General features: G+C 33.0%; 1 protein-coding gene across 1 annotated transcript; it reads right to left on the bottom strand.

The window, feature by feature from the left end:
• Positions 1-3,376: 3,376 nt before the first annotated feature.
• Positions 3,377-10,220, bottom strand: LOC114715643 (putative disease resistance protein At4g11170). Its single transcript, XM_028900502.1, has 7 exons — positions 9,742-10,220; positions 8,160-9,315; positions 7,740-8,048; positions 5,734-7,056; positions 5,342-5,515; positions 4,289-4,430; positions 3,377-3,555 (listed from the first exon to the last, which is right to left on the bottom strand). Exons 1-7 carry the CDS (start codon positions 10,218-10,220, stop codon positions 3,377-3,379), a joined length of 3,762 nt encoding a protein of 1,253 aa, XP_028756335.1.
• Between the last annotated feature and the right edge of the window lie 7,944 nt (positions 10,221-18,164).

The raw sequence follows: 18,164 nt of genomic DNA, 5'->3' as shown, positions 1-18,164 counted from the left end.
AAATTATTGGCCATATCAAAGGGATTTGATGATCATATGTACAAAACTTTGAATTTCATGCAATTTAGGGATCAAGTTTAGTTAGTATATATGAGAATTTTGCAAAACATTCTGCTCCAAGAACACATCGTTCAGCCTCATTTTATCTGTGTACAAAAGCAGCTTTTCAATTTCTCATAACTTTATTTTTTTTCCCTTTTGGGTAACCTTTTTTTTTTGGCGTGGAAAAGCTTTGTATAGTAGAATCGTACTTACAAAATGGTGTTATGGTGTGTTTGATGGGGGTCTAATTTAGTTTAATAATAATGATATTATGATTGTTCAGTATTGAAATTAATTTTGTTATTTGGAGTATCAAACTATCTTCATTCTTATTTTATTATTTGGACTAATTTAGTTTATTTTGGATTTTCAGGAAACTAAATTTAGTAGCTCATTGGATTGCTGATGTATATCCCAATTAACGCTTTTTATGTTCTTTTAGTGCGTGACGTTGAACTTATTTATTTTTGATGCTTTTGTTTCACTGCTTTAATGTGACTTCATTCATATTTTTTATCACATTTTTTAAATGTTTGAATTTGAAACTCCCTCTTGTTCTTTAATTGTGCTTTACCGTCTTCATCACTTCTCTCTCTTCCTCCTGCGTACAACAATATCTCTTCCGCGGTCTTTCATGCTCTCTTCTTGGCTCCATATTGCTCTCTAATTTCCGGACCACATATTACTACATGCGTCTCATTAATGTTGTGTATTTAGACATTGACTAGAAACGAAGTTTCCACCATGTTAATTGTGTTGTCAAACTTTATCATTGAGCTTTAATATATTTTATTACTATGATAGGTTACTTAAAGAGACTTTAAATATATTTTAAAAAAGTAGTGCTGCCTGATCCTATAACAGGAATTGGGCAAAAATTACTGAAATGTGCACCACCCACCAATCAAGATTGTGGATGATCAATGTTGACACTAAAGGATATCAATATTTACATCTTTGGTTGATATCTAAGTTAGTCATGTGATTGTTACATCCTTAACTTTTGAATCTTTTTGCTAACTGATGTAGCGTTTCAATTACTGAAAATGATCAATACCACTAGTTCGTACTACTCTTACCGATTTTAAATATAAAACTTATTTTGTAATATAAATTTATATTAAAAAATAGATATTATATTTAAGAAGGGAAGAGTAGTCGTTAAACTGAAGGATCTGTAGATGTAGGTTGTCAGTCGATGGACTGGACAAAGAATGGAAAAAATTAAAATTTTCAAAGTTCTTTGTAACACAGTTAGCGAAGAATTGCGAGGAAGCTTCTGGGTTTACTCCAATGCTATTCCCCCAACTTTCAGAACATACTAACCGCGTTTTGGAAAGTTCCTGAGGTATTTTGCAAATATCTATGGAAATTAATTTTTTTCCCAGAAATGCCTTGAGTATATTGAAATTATTTTTTAAAAAATTAATTTTATTACTTTAAAAAGTTGTTATTTAATTATTTAATTTTTAAGTGACGAAGAAGTAATGATTTTTTACTTAATTAGATAATGAAAATTCACCGTCTTCTCAAATTGGTTCTGATTTTATTTTATTATCTAAGTTTAGAATTTGACAAATAACTAAAGTGTGAGTGAAATATAAGGTGAGATCTTGTATCCAAAAAAAGAAACACAACCAAGATTATGAGATAATGTAATGATCTATATATATATATTGTGCCGTTGTGATTCTCTTTATTTTTTGATAATAGCAACTTGTTAACTTCAAAATACGGGGAATTGTCAGGGTCACATACTCACACCTTTGAAACATAATATACACCGCAAACAACAAAACGCTCCTATCCCATCGGATGGAGTTTGAAACACAAATTTTATTTTTCTTTGTTTTCATTATTTTACCCAATTAAACTAAATAAATTAAAAACATTTAATTTATTTTTATAACATATCAAACGCAATTGTTTTTTGATAAGAAATATTTATATTTTCATTCTTATAATTATTCAGATTCTCATTCTCACTTCACTCATTTTTATAAACCAAAATAAACATTAATCAATTGTTCACATTATGTGAAGAGTGGTCTCAGCCTTGTTTGGGGTGGAAAACAACCATTGTTCTCCTAATATAAAATTATCTAATTTACACATACCAATAAAATAATTTTAACTAAATTTATGTCTTGAAACATCTTTCCATCATTATACGTACTCTTACCCCCAACTAGTACTCTTAATTTCTTAGCTAAATTTTTCAAGCAAAAGTGAATATCAAGGAATTGAAAATATATTCGCCATAACAAATCTATGACTTGATGACCATTCCCTCAATTGCTTGGCCTCTACATCTAATGCATGCGCTCGATTTTAGGATGTTGTAACTATACGTACGGTCATTAACCAGTGTTGCCTGTAAAAAAGAATTAACATTTTAAATTACCAAAACAGCATATGAATCTCAGGGAACTCAAGTGCAAATACTTTCATATCCCAGAAGGACAAAAAGAAAAAAATTAGAAAACGATATGGACCAGCATGCATGTGCATTGTATATGTTCCTTTTGCTCTTTCCTAAGAAAGAGACGACCAAGCCAATTGGAATGGAATGACCACAAGGACCGGCCTATCGAGAAAAGATTCAAAAGGCAAAATCACCAAATAAGATATTTAAAGGACAAAGTAATTAACCCTAGTATTTCAAGATTACAACACGTATACATCTCCAAAGCAAACCACAGTTGCCAGCCACTGCCCATCAGAACGGGTAAAAATTCTTATCATGGGAGGTTCGTGTAGGAGATAACATCTCATCTTGCTCAGATTGTCCTTTCACTTTTGATAACCACATGCCAGCATGATTACTTGAAAATGAAATTAGAAGTTTATAGTACAAACATATACACTAATTTGGCTTCTAATATCTGAGAAGAATACAGAATGGCAATCACCAAATGATAAATAGGATAACAACAATTAATATAGCGTTCACTTTGGAACATCTGACTCGTGCAGCACAGAACACAAAACACTACAGTTGAAAGAGGCTCACAAAATGTGTAATCATCACATCATGCAAACAATCACACTTCTCAGTCAAGAGATTGACTATGGGGCAGGCATCAATAAGAAATCACCTATCAAAGAAATGTAATGAGTCACCATATTTTACCCCAAAAAAATACAATCGGAGGTTCACAAAGACAATTTGAAAGGAAAGGCTTGTGCCAGTTTACATATATCCTTCGGACATGCCTAACTACCATCAACCAAGAGGAATCTTGAGTGAAAATCACAGAATGAGCAAATGGTAGTCTACCAGGGAGTTGCCTGTCCCTAGCACTCCATGTACTTTTCCCAACTTGAGGCCTCCTCAATCCAAATAGTTAGGCTTCACATAAATGGAGTATGCAAATAGCACACCTGAATTAGCAATGGTGCTGCAAATTATCTTCCGTGATGACTCGCTCTTAACTTGACCAAGCAGATCAGTTTCTGCAAAGCCTCCAGCTGTGACGTGTGTAGCATCAGGGAAGAAACCTTCTTTTGGTTCTACAGAAAGAACATCTAAACAATATGAGAAGACTGCACTATAAGCATTGCTGATTCATTGAACAATGAGCCCTTCTACTCTGCTTATCCGGCAAGCGATCTGTCAAAAATAAGCACAGAACAAATGAACAGAGAGTGTGAATGAAATTGAAACCAACAAAATATAAGATTTTATTCACATGCTTAGCAAGGGATATACAAATTGTCTCTAAAGAAATGATGTAGAAATAAAATCCAAGTACACACCTCGACAGATTGGTACTGCCCCAGTCAAGGCACTAGCTGCATGCGTATGAGGACTCAGCATAAACATAGATCCATTTCTTCAGCAATTTTTTCACATGTGGTTCACATGTGGTTTGTTCACAGAATATAGAAAGAGACTTCTGCAAAATATAACACAGAAAGCAGGCATTAGTTTGAAAATTTTGTAACACAAGGAAAGAAGATGTTAAAATATAAATGCGTATGGTTTACATATCTAGCGATGACCAAAACGAGCAGGGGAATCATGGACAAGGAATATGCCCTTCTTATTTAACATGGCTCAAAAGAATGGGAGTTGGCAGTGATCAAACAAGTGACCAATTAGTAGTTGGTCATAAAGACTTTAATACCATGTCATGGACAAGGAATATGCCCTTCATTAGTAATTTTGTTCAGTTAGTTAATTTCCTGTCTTTCATTAGATACCCACGCCAACTACTACGATCTGACCTAAAACAGAAGCAACCAGCGAAAAAGGTTTTCACATAAAAGATAGCCAGAGAGTACTCCAGTTTCAAAACCAACAAAGTAATAATGGTTGAAATACAAATTGAAGAATCAAATATTAGACGCCCCAAATGCCGAGACTTCAAAGCCCGGCTGTAATTCTGTGGATTTCATAACCCAATGTAGCATCCCAGCATCCCATCAAGCTGTGAGGAAACAAAGATGGCTGAGAATTTTGAACATATTTCACCAGCTAGTGCTAAAAATCAAAGTTTTGATGTTTCGACGAAACACAAAAGTATGGGATCATTAAGCTGCTTTTTCTACTTCATTGCTTGCAGGAAGCTGGCCACACATTCATATCATGGCAGACATATATAACGGTTAAAAATGACCCAAAACTTTCACATATTCATATCATCAACATTTGTACTCCAAGTGACACCTAAAACTCGTCCTGATATCGAACTCATTTAATAGAAACCTAGCAGAGTACATAGAGAATCTATAGCAAGCCTTATAATTCGGGAGAAGAAATCTCACCATTAACCCGAGATTTGACGATATGGACGTAGGTCCAAAGTTTGATTTAACTTTTTAATGATAAATTTCTCTCGGGAGAACAAAAGGCCGTTTATCCCAAATGGACCTAACAATGATAAAATCCGGTCTTTTTACCATAAAGAATGAATTAAAAAAATAAATAAATATTCTTATCACTGTTTCTCTTTTAAGGATTTTCGTGTATTAAAAGATTAATAAATTTTATTCCACATGAATTGCCTGTAAAGTTGCGTTTCTTGGATTTGAATATTTACACAATTGGAACGACAAATATGATCACGGGTTTTAAAGGTAAGCCAATTTTCATCAATTATATTATGACTTCGATTTTTTTTTCCCCCCTTCCTTAGTCTGATGCAGAATTAATTTTCTGTAGTTATGAAATATTAGAAGTAAGAAATCATCACCTTATGGCCTATTTGGTAGCAAGGAATTGCAGGGAATCGCTCAGTTGAATTCAGCTGCTGAAATTCTTCAAGATCCAATAGAAGTGGGGAGATCATCCAACTTGAGGCAGCTTCTTTGTGAAAGGAGCAACCATTGTAGATTTGCAGTTGATGGCGAAGTCAACGGCCGACTGATGACGAGGAGGAAGACGATGGTCGCTTGAAAACAAACTCGAAGTGCATTGGTCGAAATATAATGCAACGAGTGCATGTATGCCCCTGCAAACATAAGGAGGCTGTAATTAGTAGGTACAAACCAAAAAGTGATACTAGGAACAGAAATCATATCGACCACTACCACTAAAACTACAGTACCATACCTTTTTGAAGTGAATGGGAGCCATATATGTATCAAGTTGAAGTGGCGGGCACATCATTCAACTTGAGGCTTTAATGCCCTTTATTTAGATCGAATTTTTTTAATGTAATCTCGACATTCAGCTATGGGGCATACCCCACATTCTTTGATCTTTGCTTCTGTTATCACTTTGCCACGCGGCTTACGGAGTCTGAATTTAATTTCAACACATGGACGATAAGTCTTGCTTTGGGCATCTCTTTCCTTTGATTCAATCTTCCTTTTTAGTTGTCGCAATGAATCTGGACGATACCAAACAAAAACATGATCTGACGACGTCTGCTCAATCGCCAAAGACGAGCTGTCCTCAACCCTGCAAGCATATTGACCATCAACAAACCATCTGACCTCAATGTCTGTCCACTGTGGTAATTCAGAAACGACGGCTCCAAAATAGAATCTCCCATCCCAAGATCGTGGAATCGAACAGAGATTCACAGTCATGGGATCCTCTTTAGTACTCCTAGACACGAACCACTTTGGAAGTCTTTCTCCTGGATATTCCAATCTAGCAAAGTCATAAATGCCTTTATTTATCTCAAGTAGCACTCTTGCCTCAGCAGCTTTGATTGCCCGTCGATTCAGCTTCTTGCAATTTGTGAATATAAAGCACGGACATGCCTTATCTTTTCCTTCTTCACCTTTGTTTATCAAAGGTGAATATTGTATGGTCTCAAGGGATACGCAGTTAGCGGCATTCAATGTCAAGAGGGAGGGAGGGAGCTCTGGTAGAAGACGAAGCCTTTTACATCCATCCAGTTTAAGAGATCGCAGGCTTGAAAGACGTTTGATGTTTGAAGGCAACGTCCGCACATGAGTCCCTGAGAGATTTAACTCAAGTAATGATGACAGCAACCTGATGTCATTAGGAAGTTCAGATAATTCATTGCAACCCTGAAGCCATAGAACTTCCAAAGCACGCATCTCCTCACACTTGGACAGGAGACATGATGCTAGCTCTTTACACCCTCGAGCTTCGAGACGTCGAAGGTCACCCAGCTTAATCAGTTTGTGAACACTTGTCACATTTCTGCAATTGTTTAGAGATAATGAACGAATTTTGCTGCGATGCCCACTTGATGAGCGCAACGCACCACTGATGGCAGTTCCTGAAAGGTCTAAATAGAACTCATTATTTTCTGAGGTCACTGAAAATTCCTTCAGACCTGAGCAACCACCTGCATCGAGCCGAATGAGAGATCGGAGATGGGTATCGCTTGTAAGGCTGGCAAGGGACTTGCAATGGCGTAGCCATAAACGACGCAGGCTGTGGCGAGATAAAATAGATGGATGAACACTTCGCAATTTTGAACACAGATCGAGATTAACATGTTTAAGACGTGTGGCCTTGGAAAAATCTGGGAGTTCAATCAAGTCTTCTGATTGAGCGAGCGTAATTTTGATTAAGTTTGGAAGATTCTGTAAAAACACAAATTACATGGTAAGATTGGCGGCCAAAACCAAATTAAATTACTCAACTATTCCTTTTTATAAGGTTTCGCTGCCTGTTTTGCTGGGAAAATTAGTTGAAATTAGCTATTGTCAACAAATTTTAAACTTTTCATAGTCTTAATCAATACTGCCTTCGATTGAAGATATCAAGTAACTAAATCACATAGTTTGAATAAAATCAGTTAAAAATAATAAATAATAAAAGAAAATGTAATTTATTTTCTTAAAACACGTCTATTTATGAAGAGGATAAGGGAGAGAAAAAATATGTAGAAGAAGAGATATGAGAGAATAAATAATTAAAAAAAAGAATTAGAAAGATACGTAATTAATTAAAAGTAAAAATAAAAATGATGTATTTAATGATTAGGTAAATCCAAATTATAACTTATAATAAAAAAAACAAAAGCTTCAATGATTTGATGCTTACTGTTCAACAAAGATAGTAATCTTTATAAGTAAAGATCATGGAGCTTAGTGAGAGGGTGAAAGACAAAGGCATTTATTTAGAATGGGTTATCAATATGTTATTGAATTTTGTAAGAGATTTTATCTGGACCGTATAAAATGGACTGAGGAGAGAGTACTTACTAAAGATTTTCCAACTGATGTATTAATAACATTTACTAAGGACAAAATATAAAATTCACCTGTACTCCATCCCAAAGTCTTCTCAAACTGCTGTGGGGCATTTCAAATTGAACAAGATTTTCAGCCTTGAATTTCACTGGCAAAGACTTTAAAGGGTATCCCATCCAACACAATTTTATGAGTTTTTCTGGCAAAAAGTCTATACCATCAGGCATTTGTAACTTGATTCCAACCCCATCATCGATTTTGTGATAAAAATAAAAATTAAGAATCTTTAGGTTGGGCATTGAACGAAAGGCCTTGGGACTTAAGCGCATCTCTCCAACTTCTGGAAGGTTCAGACTTACACCTTCAATGGCTTTATTGCTCTAACAAATGGAAAAAATAATTTTAGTAATAAAAATATTATGTAAATTAAATAGGAATACTGAAATCAAAAAAAAATTTATATAAAAACTATGAAGAAATTTTACTCTTACCTCTTTTCCCCCCAGTATTTCGGATATTTCTTTAGGATCCCATAATCGACTCCGCCTTGCGGGATGCTCTGGTGACTCATCACGAACAAGCTGTCGACCCATTTCTCTTAGCAGATCGTGCATTGATATTCTCCCAGATTCATCATCAACTTCTAAAAGAGCTGTCTCTCTTAGTCTTTTCAAATCATGAGCGATTGGATAACCACGTCGTGCTTCTAGCATCTCTCTTACCGTCACAAAACCATCAGTGAAAAGACATCCCTCAACATCATTATCACCATCAACATCACTGTCACCAGTTAAAAGACATGCGATATCCAAGAAACACTCTCTTTCTTTACTTAGAAGTCCTTCAAGACTTATTTTTAGGACTTTGTTAATTTGTAGATCAAATAATTTTGGAAGTTTTTTCAATCGGCTTTCCCAAACTTTTTGATCTTTCTCGTCAAACAAGGAGGAACCTAAAACTTTTAGCGCCAATGAATTTCCATTTGCATATCTAGTCACTTCCTGTGCCAACCTTCGTAGTTTTGTGCTAGAGGCAGAGCAGCCTTTTCCGAAGGCATGTAAAGAGAAAAGCTGAAAAGCTTCCTTGGAATCCAAACCCTTCAGTTGATATATAGCATCACGATCTACTTTAGCACCAAGGACTTGTTTATCTCTGGTTGTTATTAAGATTTTACTACCTGGTTTAAACCAATTGCGTCTTCCAACCAAACCGTTTACTTGATCATAACCATCAACATCATCCAAAACAATGAAAACTTCTTTCCGTTTAAGTCTTGTCATGTCATAATGGCTGGTGTGAGATATTTTATCCCCTAATAATGCCGAAATAAGATCTTTCTTCACAGCCTCTACTCCATGATTCTTTGATGTTTCTCCCACTTTTTCCACAAAATGATGAGACCCTTTGTATTCAGAACACCACTTGTTATACAATGCTCTTGCAAGAGTTGTTTTGCCCAAACCGCCCATCCCCCAAATGCAAATAATTCGGACATCGTTGGACCCCTTGTCCAACAATAATTCTACATCTTTCATTCTCTTTTTAATTCCAATGAAGTCTTCTAGATTATCTTCATTTGGACACTGATTGCGCAAAATTTTTGTAACCCTTTTCACTATAGTTTTAATTCGGTCTGCTTCATCATCTCTGCAAGCCATTGCAACAGTAAAGATGCACCAAATTTAATATCTTATTATCTATTCAAAATTTTGAACTATTCCTAATGAAATGCAACTTTGAATATTTGTCAATTTTTAAAATGTGTTACGTTCTTATTCTTAGAAACATTACTAGATAACTTAAAGCGGATATATAAAATTTCAGCTTAATTTAATTAATGGCTATGAATGCATCATAATGACCATAGTGAGATGAGGATTTAGATGAAAAATATCGTAACGATAAAGTTGATAGACCTAGTGGAATGGCCAAGCAAAGCGTGTGTCTACCTATATATGAGATCCTATACTCTCATTACGATTATCAACTCCCATGAGATGGTCAAAGATTGATTTAGTTTAGCCCCATGCATGGAAGAATATGGCAAGAGAAAGATCATAAGCATATAGTTACCCTTCGGAGATGCGGAAGCCAGCCAAATTGGCAGCAACAGTGAGAGACTTCTTCCACTTCTGCAGTAGTTGCTTGCTGATGCCTTTGCCCTCAAGTTTTACAAATGCTGTGTGGTAACTCTCAGATTGCTTCCTCACATGTGAAGGATCTACTCTATAGAACACTGGCACAACAAGGCGACGTTGATTTCTGGAGCGCTCTAATATTTTTGTAAGCTCCTCCAAGCACCACGTGGAAGATGCAAAGTTTTCTGAGAAGATCACAACATACATAGTTGAATCTTCAATGGCTTTCTCAAGAGATCGCCATAAATCCTTTCCTTTCGGAAGTTTGCGGTCGACAAATGTTTCTTTTATTCCGCTTCTGCTAAGAGCATCGCAAAGATGGCAGGTGAAACATCCGCGGGTGTCCTCACCTCTAAAACTTATAAAAATATCATGTGGCTTTGGATATTGAGAACATGGAACAGGGGAAGCCATATCAGATTGCTTTGATATGCAGAAGAATTAGGATTCACTTGTATATATAGGAAACAAAATGAATAATAGATAATTGTAAATTACAAATAAAAGCAAAGCTAAGTTCGACTCCGTGTGGCTTCTGAGAAGTTTCCCTAATTAAAGAAAGGCGGTCCTCCCAAGTTGGAATTTTCCAGTGCTCGTAGGGCCGTTGAAATGGAAAGGAATGAAGTGGAAAATTTGGTAAGTATTGAAATAGAAAATGAGTTAATGAAAAATTATATATTTGGTTGGCTAAAAATGGGTTGAAAAATTATGCAATCTTATCATATTACTCTTAATTAAAAAAATATAATATTTTTAAATAAAAAATACTTTTTAACCTTATAGAATAATAATATTATTAAAAAAATCAATAATTTAAAAAAATAAATAAAAGTCTATTATAATTTAAATAAATCAGAAAAGTTTGCATAAAGAATAAAATAAATTTAGAAGGAAAAAAAGAAGGAAATATAACCAAATAATCTATAAATCTAACGGATATAAATAAAGTCAATTAAAATGTAAATTTTTATATGACGTACATTTGTTAATTTAAATTTAATTGGATCAAATAATTTATTATTGAAAACTATTTGTATTTTGAAATTTATTTGCAAGATGGTGAGCAAACGTCACAAATTCAAATCTACTAAAAAAATTGAATTTGATGCAGCAAATTCAATTTTTTCTACATCAAATTCAAATTCAAATTAGAATTTGTATCAACAAATTTCAATTTATGCACCATCCATTCTAACTTTGCGCATAAAATTTGAATTCATTACATTTCTATTACACTCTGTTTTTAATGTTTTGAGCAAAGTAATTTTTTATTATATATAACTCTCAATTTAAATTTAAATTGAGCAAATGACTTATCGTTGAAAAGCTCTCTGAGTTTAGTTTTTAATACAATAAGACCCATTCAAAAACACTTTATAATTTTAAAGTTATGATAAAAAAAAGTGAGCAATTTTCAATAACAAGTATTTTTTTCAAATCAAATAAATCATTTTTATCCAGAATTCATAGGAACAAAAGAGGCCCGGCTAGATACTGACCTGAGTGGGCTGAAAAACAAGTTTTTTTTTTAATTCTATAAACATTTATTCCCACGAGATTTTTTTTTCTCACCAGATTTTGAATCATATTTGAAACATCTTATTTAGTTAATATAGGAACATTTTTTATTGAGGTTTATATTGTTAATAGTCTTATTGAATGAAGGTTGATATTTGTTGGCCAATTTCTTTGGAGATTGAAAAGACGAAGCAGAGGAAGAAGATGAAGCCATATCAAATTGCTTGGCTACGATATGCCAAAAAAAGGGGACTGCTTTCGATTCAGATCTAAGAACGATTGGTAATAGGAAACAAACCGGCCTAAGAGGAAGATATATAAGATTTTAGGGGAATAGATTGAGTCAACCAAGTCAATGAAAGATGGAACAAAATGAATAATAAATAATCATAATAAATTATAAATAAAAGCAAAGCTAACTTTTAGAGATTTATCATAATACAGCTTCCATACGTGTGACTTCTGAGAAGTTTCACATGGCCTGATCCTCAAATTTGAAATTTCAAAGAAACACGGTCCGATCCTCCTACCCAATTAGTAGTGTGTGGAAAAGACAGCACTAAATCAAAAACATAGTATAGAGAGTAAGGAAATTCCACTGATCCTGTCTCCAAAATGTTGATCAAATATCTTTGAGACCTTCACCCAAAGCTTTGATCAAATTTTCTAAGGGATGGTCCAAACAGAAAAAGAAAATAAAAAATCCCAAGAAAATAGAAACGCCTGCGATCAAATGTCCTAATGAAATTTGGATTAATAAAGCACTATAATTACACCTCTCTTACTTATGTTGCATGTTTAGTGTTCGCCTCTAGAAAAATAAGTTTGAACAAATACTTATTTTCTTCAAAAAATAATAACGTATATTATCAAAACATTTAACGTGAAAGCCAGAGCCAGTAAGCATTGGAGGAGGGGAGGGTGTGACTGTGAGTAAAAAACGCGGAGGAACAAGTACGGATGGCGCGTGACAATGAGAATGGTGGAGCCTCATAAATAGTCATGTGTCTTATTTTGAGGAATGATGTTAAACAATGTTTTGTATAAAATACCCCTTATGAATAAATAAAATAACTCAGCACTTTTTATCGTGCCAGTCTGTTGTCATATAGTTTTTCTTCTTGATGAATGACATTTATATTTTTACCAAAAATATATGACCTAGCCCACCTTGGATTGAAGTTGAGAAAATGCAAAGTGTAAATTGAGGGTAGGAGTAGAAAAAAGAAGAAAAAGGGGTTTTAAGATATAATAAGTTAATGCTAGCGAAGCTTGCAGGAAGTTCACAAAACAAACAAATAAACAAAAAAGTAGAATAAAGCTACTTTTGACTTTCATACGGAGATCGTCAATCTGCCTACGGAAATGGAATCTCTTTGTTGGCTTTTTGGTATATGACTCAACCGACCCGTATAGTTATTGGCTTCGTGTTTCAAAAAGTGTAGGGTGCTTTAATGAGGAAGTGAATTCGGGTCAAGTGAGGCCTCATCCATGATAGTTGATCAAGGAGCTGATTCATTACCTATAAAGTTATGAGTTTTAATTCTGCTATTGATGTAAGGACTTTGTTAATAAATAATTTGTAAATATTTATATAAGCACTTTTTTGGTCTAAAAATATATCAAAGTCTCTGAGACCTAATTCATCTAAATTATTTTAGAAAAAAAAAGTGAATCCTTTAGAGGATTTTTTTTCCGTAACTTATTCTAATGCCCATCATAACAATGACATCTAACCTTTTTAATATTTTTAATCTGTAATTTTGTTATAATAAATATTTTTTTTTAAGAAGTGACAGTGATAAAATTATCTTTATTTTGAATTTTGTATATATTAAAAAATTATTTAATTTATAAAAATATTAAATTGAATTAATAATCTAAAATCAATTTAGGTAGTTCTTATTATGATGAGGGTATTGTACATAGTAACTTCACATTTTTATTATTGGTTTTTTTTGGGCTGGTAAAAAAAAGAAAGAGAAGTTTTTAGTACTGTTCGCCTCTGGAAATATAAGATTGAACAAGTACTTATTGTCTTAAAAAAAACATATATTATCAAAAAAATTTAAAGTGAAAGCCAGAGCTAGTAAGCATTATAGTTTTAAAATTTCAAAACTGCAAGTTTTGACAAATTTTATTATATTTATTATTAGCCCTCATTTCCTCTCCTCTTGATAGACCAAAAAGCCACTCAATTGCGCGTAGAGGATGGTGTGGTGTGACTGTGAGTGAAAAACACGGAGGAATAAGTACGGATTGCCCGTGACAGGGAGAATGGAGGAACCTCACTCTGTTTGGATGGGCGTTAAAACCAACAAACGTGTCTTGGTATTAACATTTATACCTTGTTTGGGCAAACTTTTATTCCGATGAGCTAAGCTAAAATTTGAGCTTTTTTAGTTTGTAACGTGGAGAGAGAAACAAATGAGGATTTAAAAAAAAGAGAATAATATTTAAGTGGATCCTATACTAACCCCATAATTTAATTTTTTGTGTTAGTAATAATTTTTTTAATACTTACAATTTTTTTTAAGAAAAATATTTAAGTTAGACTACTTATATTTATTATATTAAGTTCTCTAATTGCATATGATCATGTGTTCATTTTTTTCATGTAAGCTTATAATTAAATATTATTAAATGTAAATATTTTAAAAAAGGACATATGGTCATGCGTGATCGGAGAATTTGACATAATGAATATAAGAAAATTGACATGAGTAATGTCCTTTTTTTTTAATAATGTGTTAACTCTTTTTATTTTTATAATTTTTATTTTTACTTATTATTTTTCTTAAATTTATTAAACTATATATATGAGATATGTGTTGATTTTTCAGTCATTTTACATGTAAATTTCCTTTTCTATTACTCATCCAAATAAGTTTCAATTAAGCAAAATGACATTTATAACAAATCAATCCAAACATAAATCACATTATGCTAATTGACTTTTATCCGAACTGATTTTTGCAAAAGTCATATGGAATAAGAATCAATTTTGTCACACCTAATCCAAAAACACCATAAATAATTATTTGCATCGTATTTCATATATAATATTTAATTAATTTTAACTAATTTTTTATTTACATAATTCAGTTGGTTGTCATTTATTATGTTTGAATGAGTTTTTAAACTCAAATTTGTTGACAACATGTTCGAATGGGCATGCGTTTCATTTGCATTAAACAAAATAAAATAACTAATTTTTTTTCTAAAGATGCAAAGGCAAGCAAAACTTGAAAATAGATAGCCTGCAACTTAGTTTTAATTGTGTCCCTTAGCCTTCATTCCTTACTGAAAGCAATTACGTCAACAGAAGTTAAAAGAAAATCGCTCCTAAGTGATCTGTCGGCAAAACGAGCCTAATGGTTGCTCGAATTCCCTTATTTTAAAAAATTTTGTATTGTGTGAGAATAATTTTTATTCATAAAACGTAAAAATAAAATTTTAATTGATTATTAGAGGCATTTAGCCAATGATGTGCAAGTTTTGACATTTTTAATTATTATTAGCTCTCATTTCCTCTCCTCTGTAATCAAACGAGCTAACATAGAGGATCGTTTGATTTCCATTTTTGAACCTTTTTTAGCCTTTACCAAAAAGCTTGGTTGCGTAAAATGCATATTATTGTACTTTTTCCTATCCTAGTTGGTTAGAATATTTGTTTTGATATTAAATATAAAATTTTAATCTATTTTATTTGTTAAATTCATAAATTTTACTTAAACTATCTCTATTTATTGTGAAAAATAAAAAATATGATGCGTGTAATTAACTGAAAGTAAAAATAAAAAAAATTAAACGATGATATATTTTAAAAGTATATACCGAAGCCAACCCAAAAAGTTCCCGCAAATGTTTCCACTGATACGGATTGCGGGTGACGGTGAGAGATTTTTTCCAGTATTTTTCTTACATTTAGACTTTAAGAGTTATTGATTAACCTAAAGAAGACGTTGTATCATTCAAAATTCAAAAAGTACGTATGAATCTCGCCCTATTGGAGCTCTGTAAGAACCTTGATTCACTTCTGGTAAAAAAAAGAACCTTGATTCACTTTTTCTTGTTTGATTTGAATATTTATTTGTTAATACTTATAGTCTATTATAAATTTTATACGTTTTATGTTGATCACCATGCATTGGGTAAGAAGCTGTAACCCCCCCCCAAAAAAAAACAGAGAGAAAATAATAACAGAGGCCGATTGATTTTAGCTTGAGTAAGATTTGTTCATTCCAGTATCCTTTCGTCGTTAAATGGACTTACATGTATTCACAATTTGAACAGTGAAAACAAGAGTGAAGAAAATAAGGGGAGAAAAACTCTCCAATCAAATACTCTCACTAATTATAAGTCTCAATTCTTCTAAATACACATAAAAGCATATGTGATTTTATGTGATTTTGGTCTTTTATAGGAAGTATTCTAGGAAAAATGTTTTAATTATATCCAGAACTTTGTGATGAGACTTATAACTGGGGACCAAAACAAATCTAAAAGCTAGGACTTATGTTTAGAGAAAGAGGCTCTTCTCGGCTCCCCTCCTTTCCCCAAATCATTGTCGTTTTGGGTGTAAAATGAGGGGTACTGTCTTTGTTTTTTTTTTTTTTTAAATAACATCTAGCATCTTGAAGTACTCTTCTGATCTTTAATATAAAATCTATTTAACTAATTTAATTAGATTAAAAAAGTGATATAAGTTAGTTAATTATAAGAAATATGATATATTTTTCTTAAAACACCATAATCATCTTCTTTAATATCCTCCTTTCCTTTTTTACTTGATTATGATTGAGGGGATATCTATACGGGCAATTTAGAAAAATTATGAGAAATTGGTCTTACATTTAGAACCAAAATCAACTCAATAATTAGGTCTTATATTAAAGACCGGAGAAGTATTATTTAGTAACTCCTAATATCTTAAAATAATTTTAAATAGGAGATGGAGAGTCAGGAACACACGAAGAACCAGAACTTACAATTCAAAAGGATAGGCTGCATTTCACTAATATACAAAATGATAATACTTATACCCAAAAAAAAAAAAAAGTAATCACTGCACATTGGTCCTGAAATAGATCCTCTGTTACAAGTGAAGGTCACACACAGTCCGCGAAAGAGAAAGGTGAGATATTTGCGCTTTGGAGAAAACTGCTGCTGTGTGATGTCTGTTGTTAAAGCAGTGACCAAAGTGCGAATGCTCTGTTGAAGTAAAAAGATAAAAGCAAAGTTTCCTCCGTTTGAGAATACTGCAAAAAGGATGATTTTTTGGTAACTACCAGAGATATTTTGGTGTTTCCATTTTTTATTTGAAATAAATAATTCTATGTCCCCGCCCCCATGGCAACTAAGATTACATGGCAATGCATTCCATGAAGGGAAGCCAAAATGCGTAACTTAACTTGCCCAACCTGTGTATTTCCGCCAACTGGACTTTAAAAGGACTAAATTTCCATAAAACTTAAACTAAGAGCAGGTGCGTAGCACAACACGAGGATAATATTTCATCAAGTCTATAGTCGATGTATGTATCTATTTGGTTTCTGCGAAGAGCTTCATGAAGGTGGCTTGTGAACTTGAAGCGGTTGGCCTCGCCTGATCTGAAGCTAATATTTCTTTGGAGATTGAGAAGGGGAAGCAGTGGAAGAAGATGAGGCCATATCAGATTGCTTGGCTACTATAAGCAAATTAAAAGAGAACTGCGACTGCTTTCAATTCAGATTTTAGCATGATTGGTAATAGGAAACAAACCAGCCTAAGAGGAATACTCTTCCTGTTATTAATATGGAACTCAATTATTAAGTTAATTTTTATTCTAAATATAAGACATATTTTCATATTTATTAACTTTTTCTAAATTATATGAATATTCTCTCAATTATAATCAAGTAAGTGAGGGAAGGAGGATATAAAGAAAGATGATTTGTGGTGTTTTAAGAAAAACATGTCACTTTTCTTATAATCAATAATCTTTAACCTAAATTTTAATTTAATTAAATTAATTGCAGAGTAGATTGAGGGAACCAAGTCAATGAAAATGGGATCAAAATGAAAATTAAATAATCATAAATTGCAAAGAAAGGCGGTCCTGCCGAGTTATTAGTGTGTGGGAGGAGAAAAGACAGCACTAAATGAAGAACATAGTACAAAGAGAAAGGAAACTCCAGCAGTGACACTTTCTCCGAAATGTCGAAAGCTTAATCAAATTTTCCAAGTGCTGGTCAAAAAAGACAACATAGTACAAAGAGAAAGGAAACTCCAGTGACACTTTCTCCGAAATGTCGAAAGCATAATCAAATTTTCCAAGTGCTGGTCAAAAAGACAAAGAAAATCAAATTTCCTAAGAAAATATGGACGCGCTGCTGTCAAATGTCCTCGTAAAATTGATTGAATAAAGCATTATAATTATACCTCTCTTAGTTTTCCTGGGCAGCATTGGGAATAATATAACATTATAGGTAAGGAGTAAACCCAAAAAGCAAGTCAATTGCGCGTAGGAGGATGGGCTGACCGTGACTCTGTAAGTAACAAACAGGGAGGAATAAGGTTATGGATTGCGCGTGACAGTGAGAATAGTGAAACTACACTCATAACCGCGAAAATTAAAGTAGAAAGTTCACACACAATTGAATAGCTTGTTTGCTTATAATTATCTGTGAATAATTTTGCTTATATTAAAGATGAAAAATAGTAAAAGGAAGATGAAGGGCTTGTTTGTTTTGTTCTTTGTTTTCTTATTATCAAAACAATTTTCTAAAATTATTTTTAAGAACAGGTTTTGCAAACAAAAAATAAAAAAAATTTGTTTGGGAAATAATTTTTAAAAAA

The sequence above is a fragment of the Neltuma alba genome, unplaced genomic scaffold (genome assembly GCF_004799145.2).
Source record: "Neltuma alba isolate B1F8T4 unplaced genomic scaffold, ASM479914v2 tig00011603_pilon, whole genome shotgun sequence".
Lineage (NCBI taxonomy): Eukaryota > Viridiplantae > Streptophyta > Magnoliopsida > Fabales > Fabaceae > Neltuma > Neltuma alba.
This window is presented reverse-complemented; position numbering and strand designations above follow the sequence as displayed.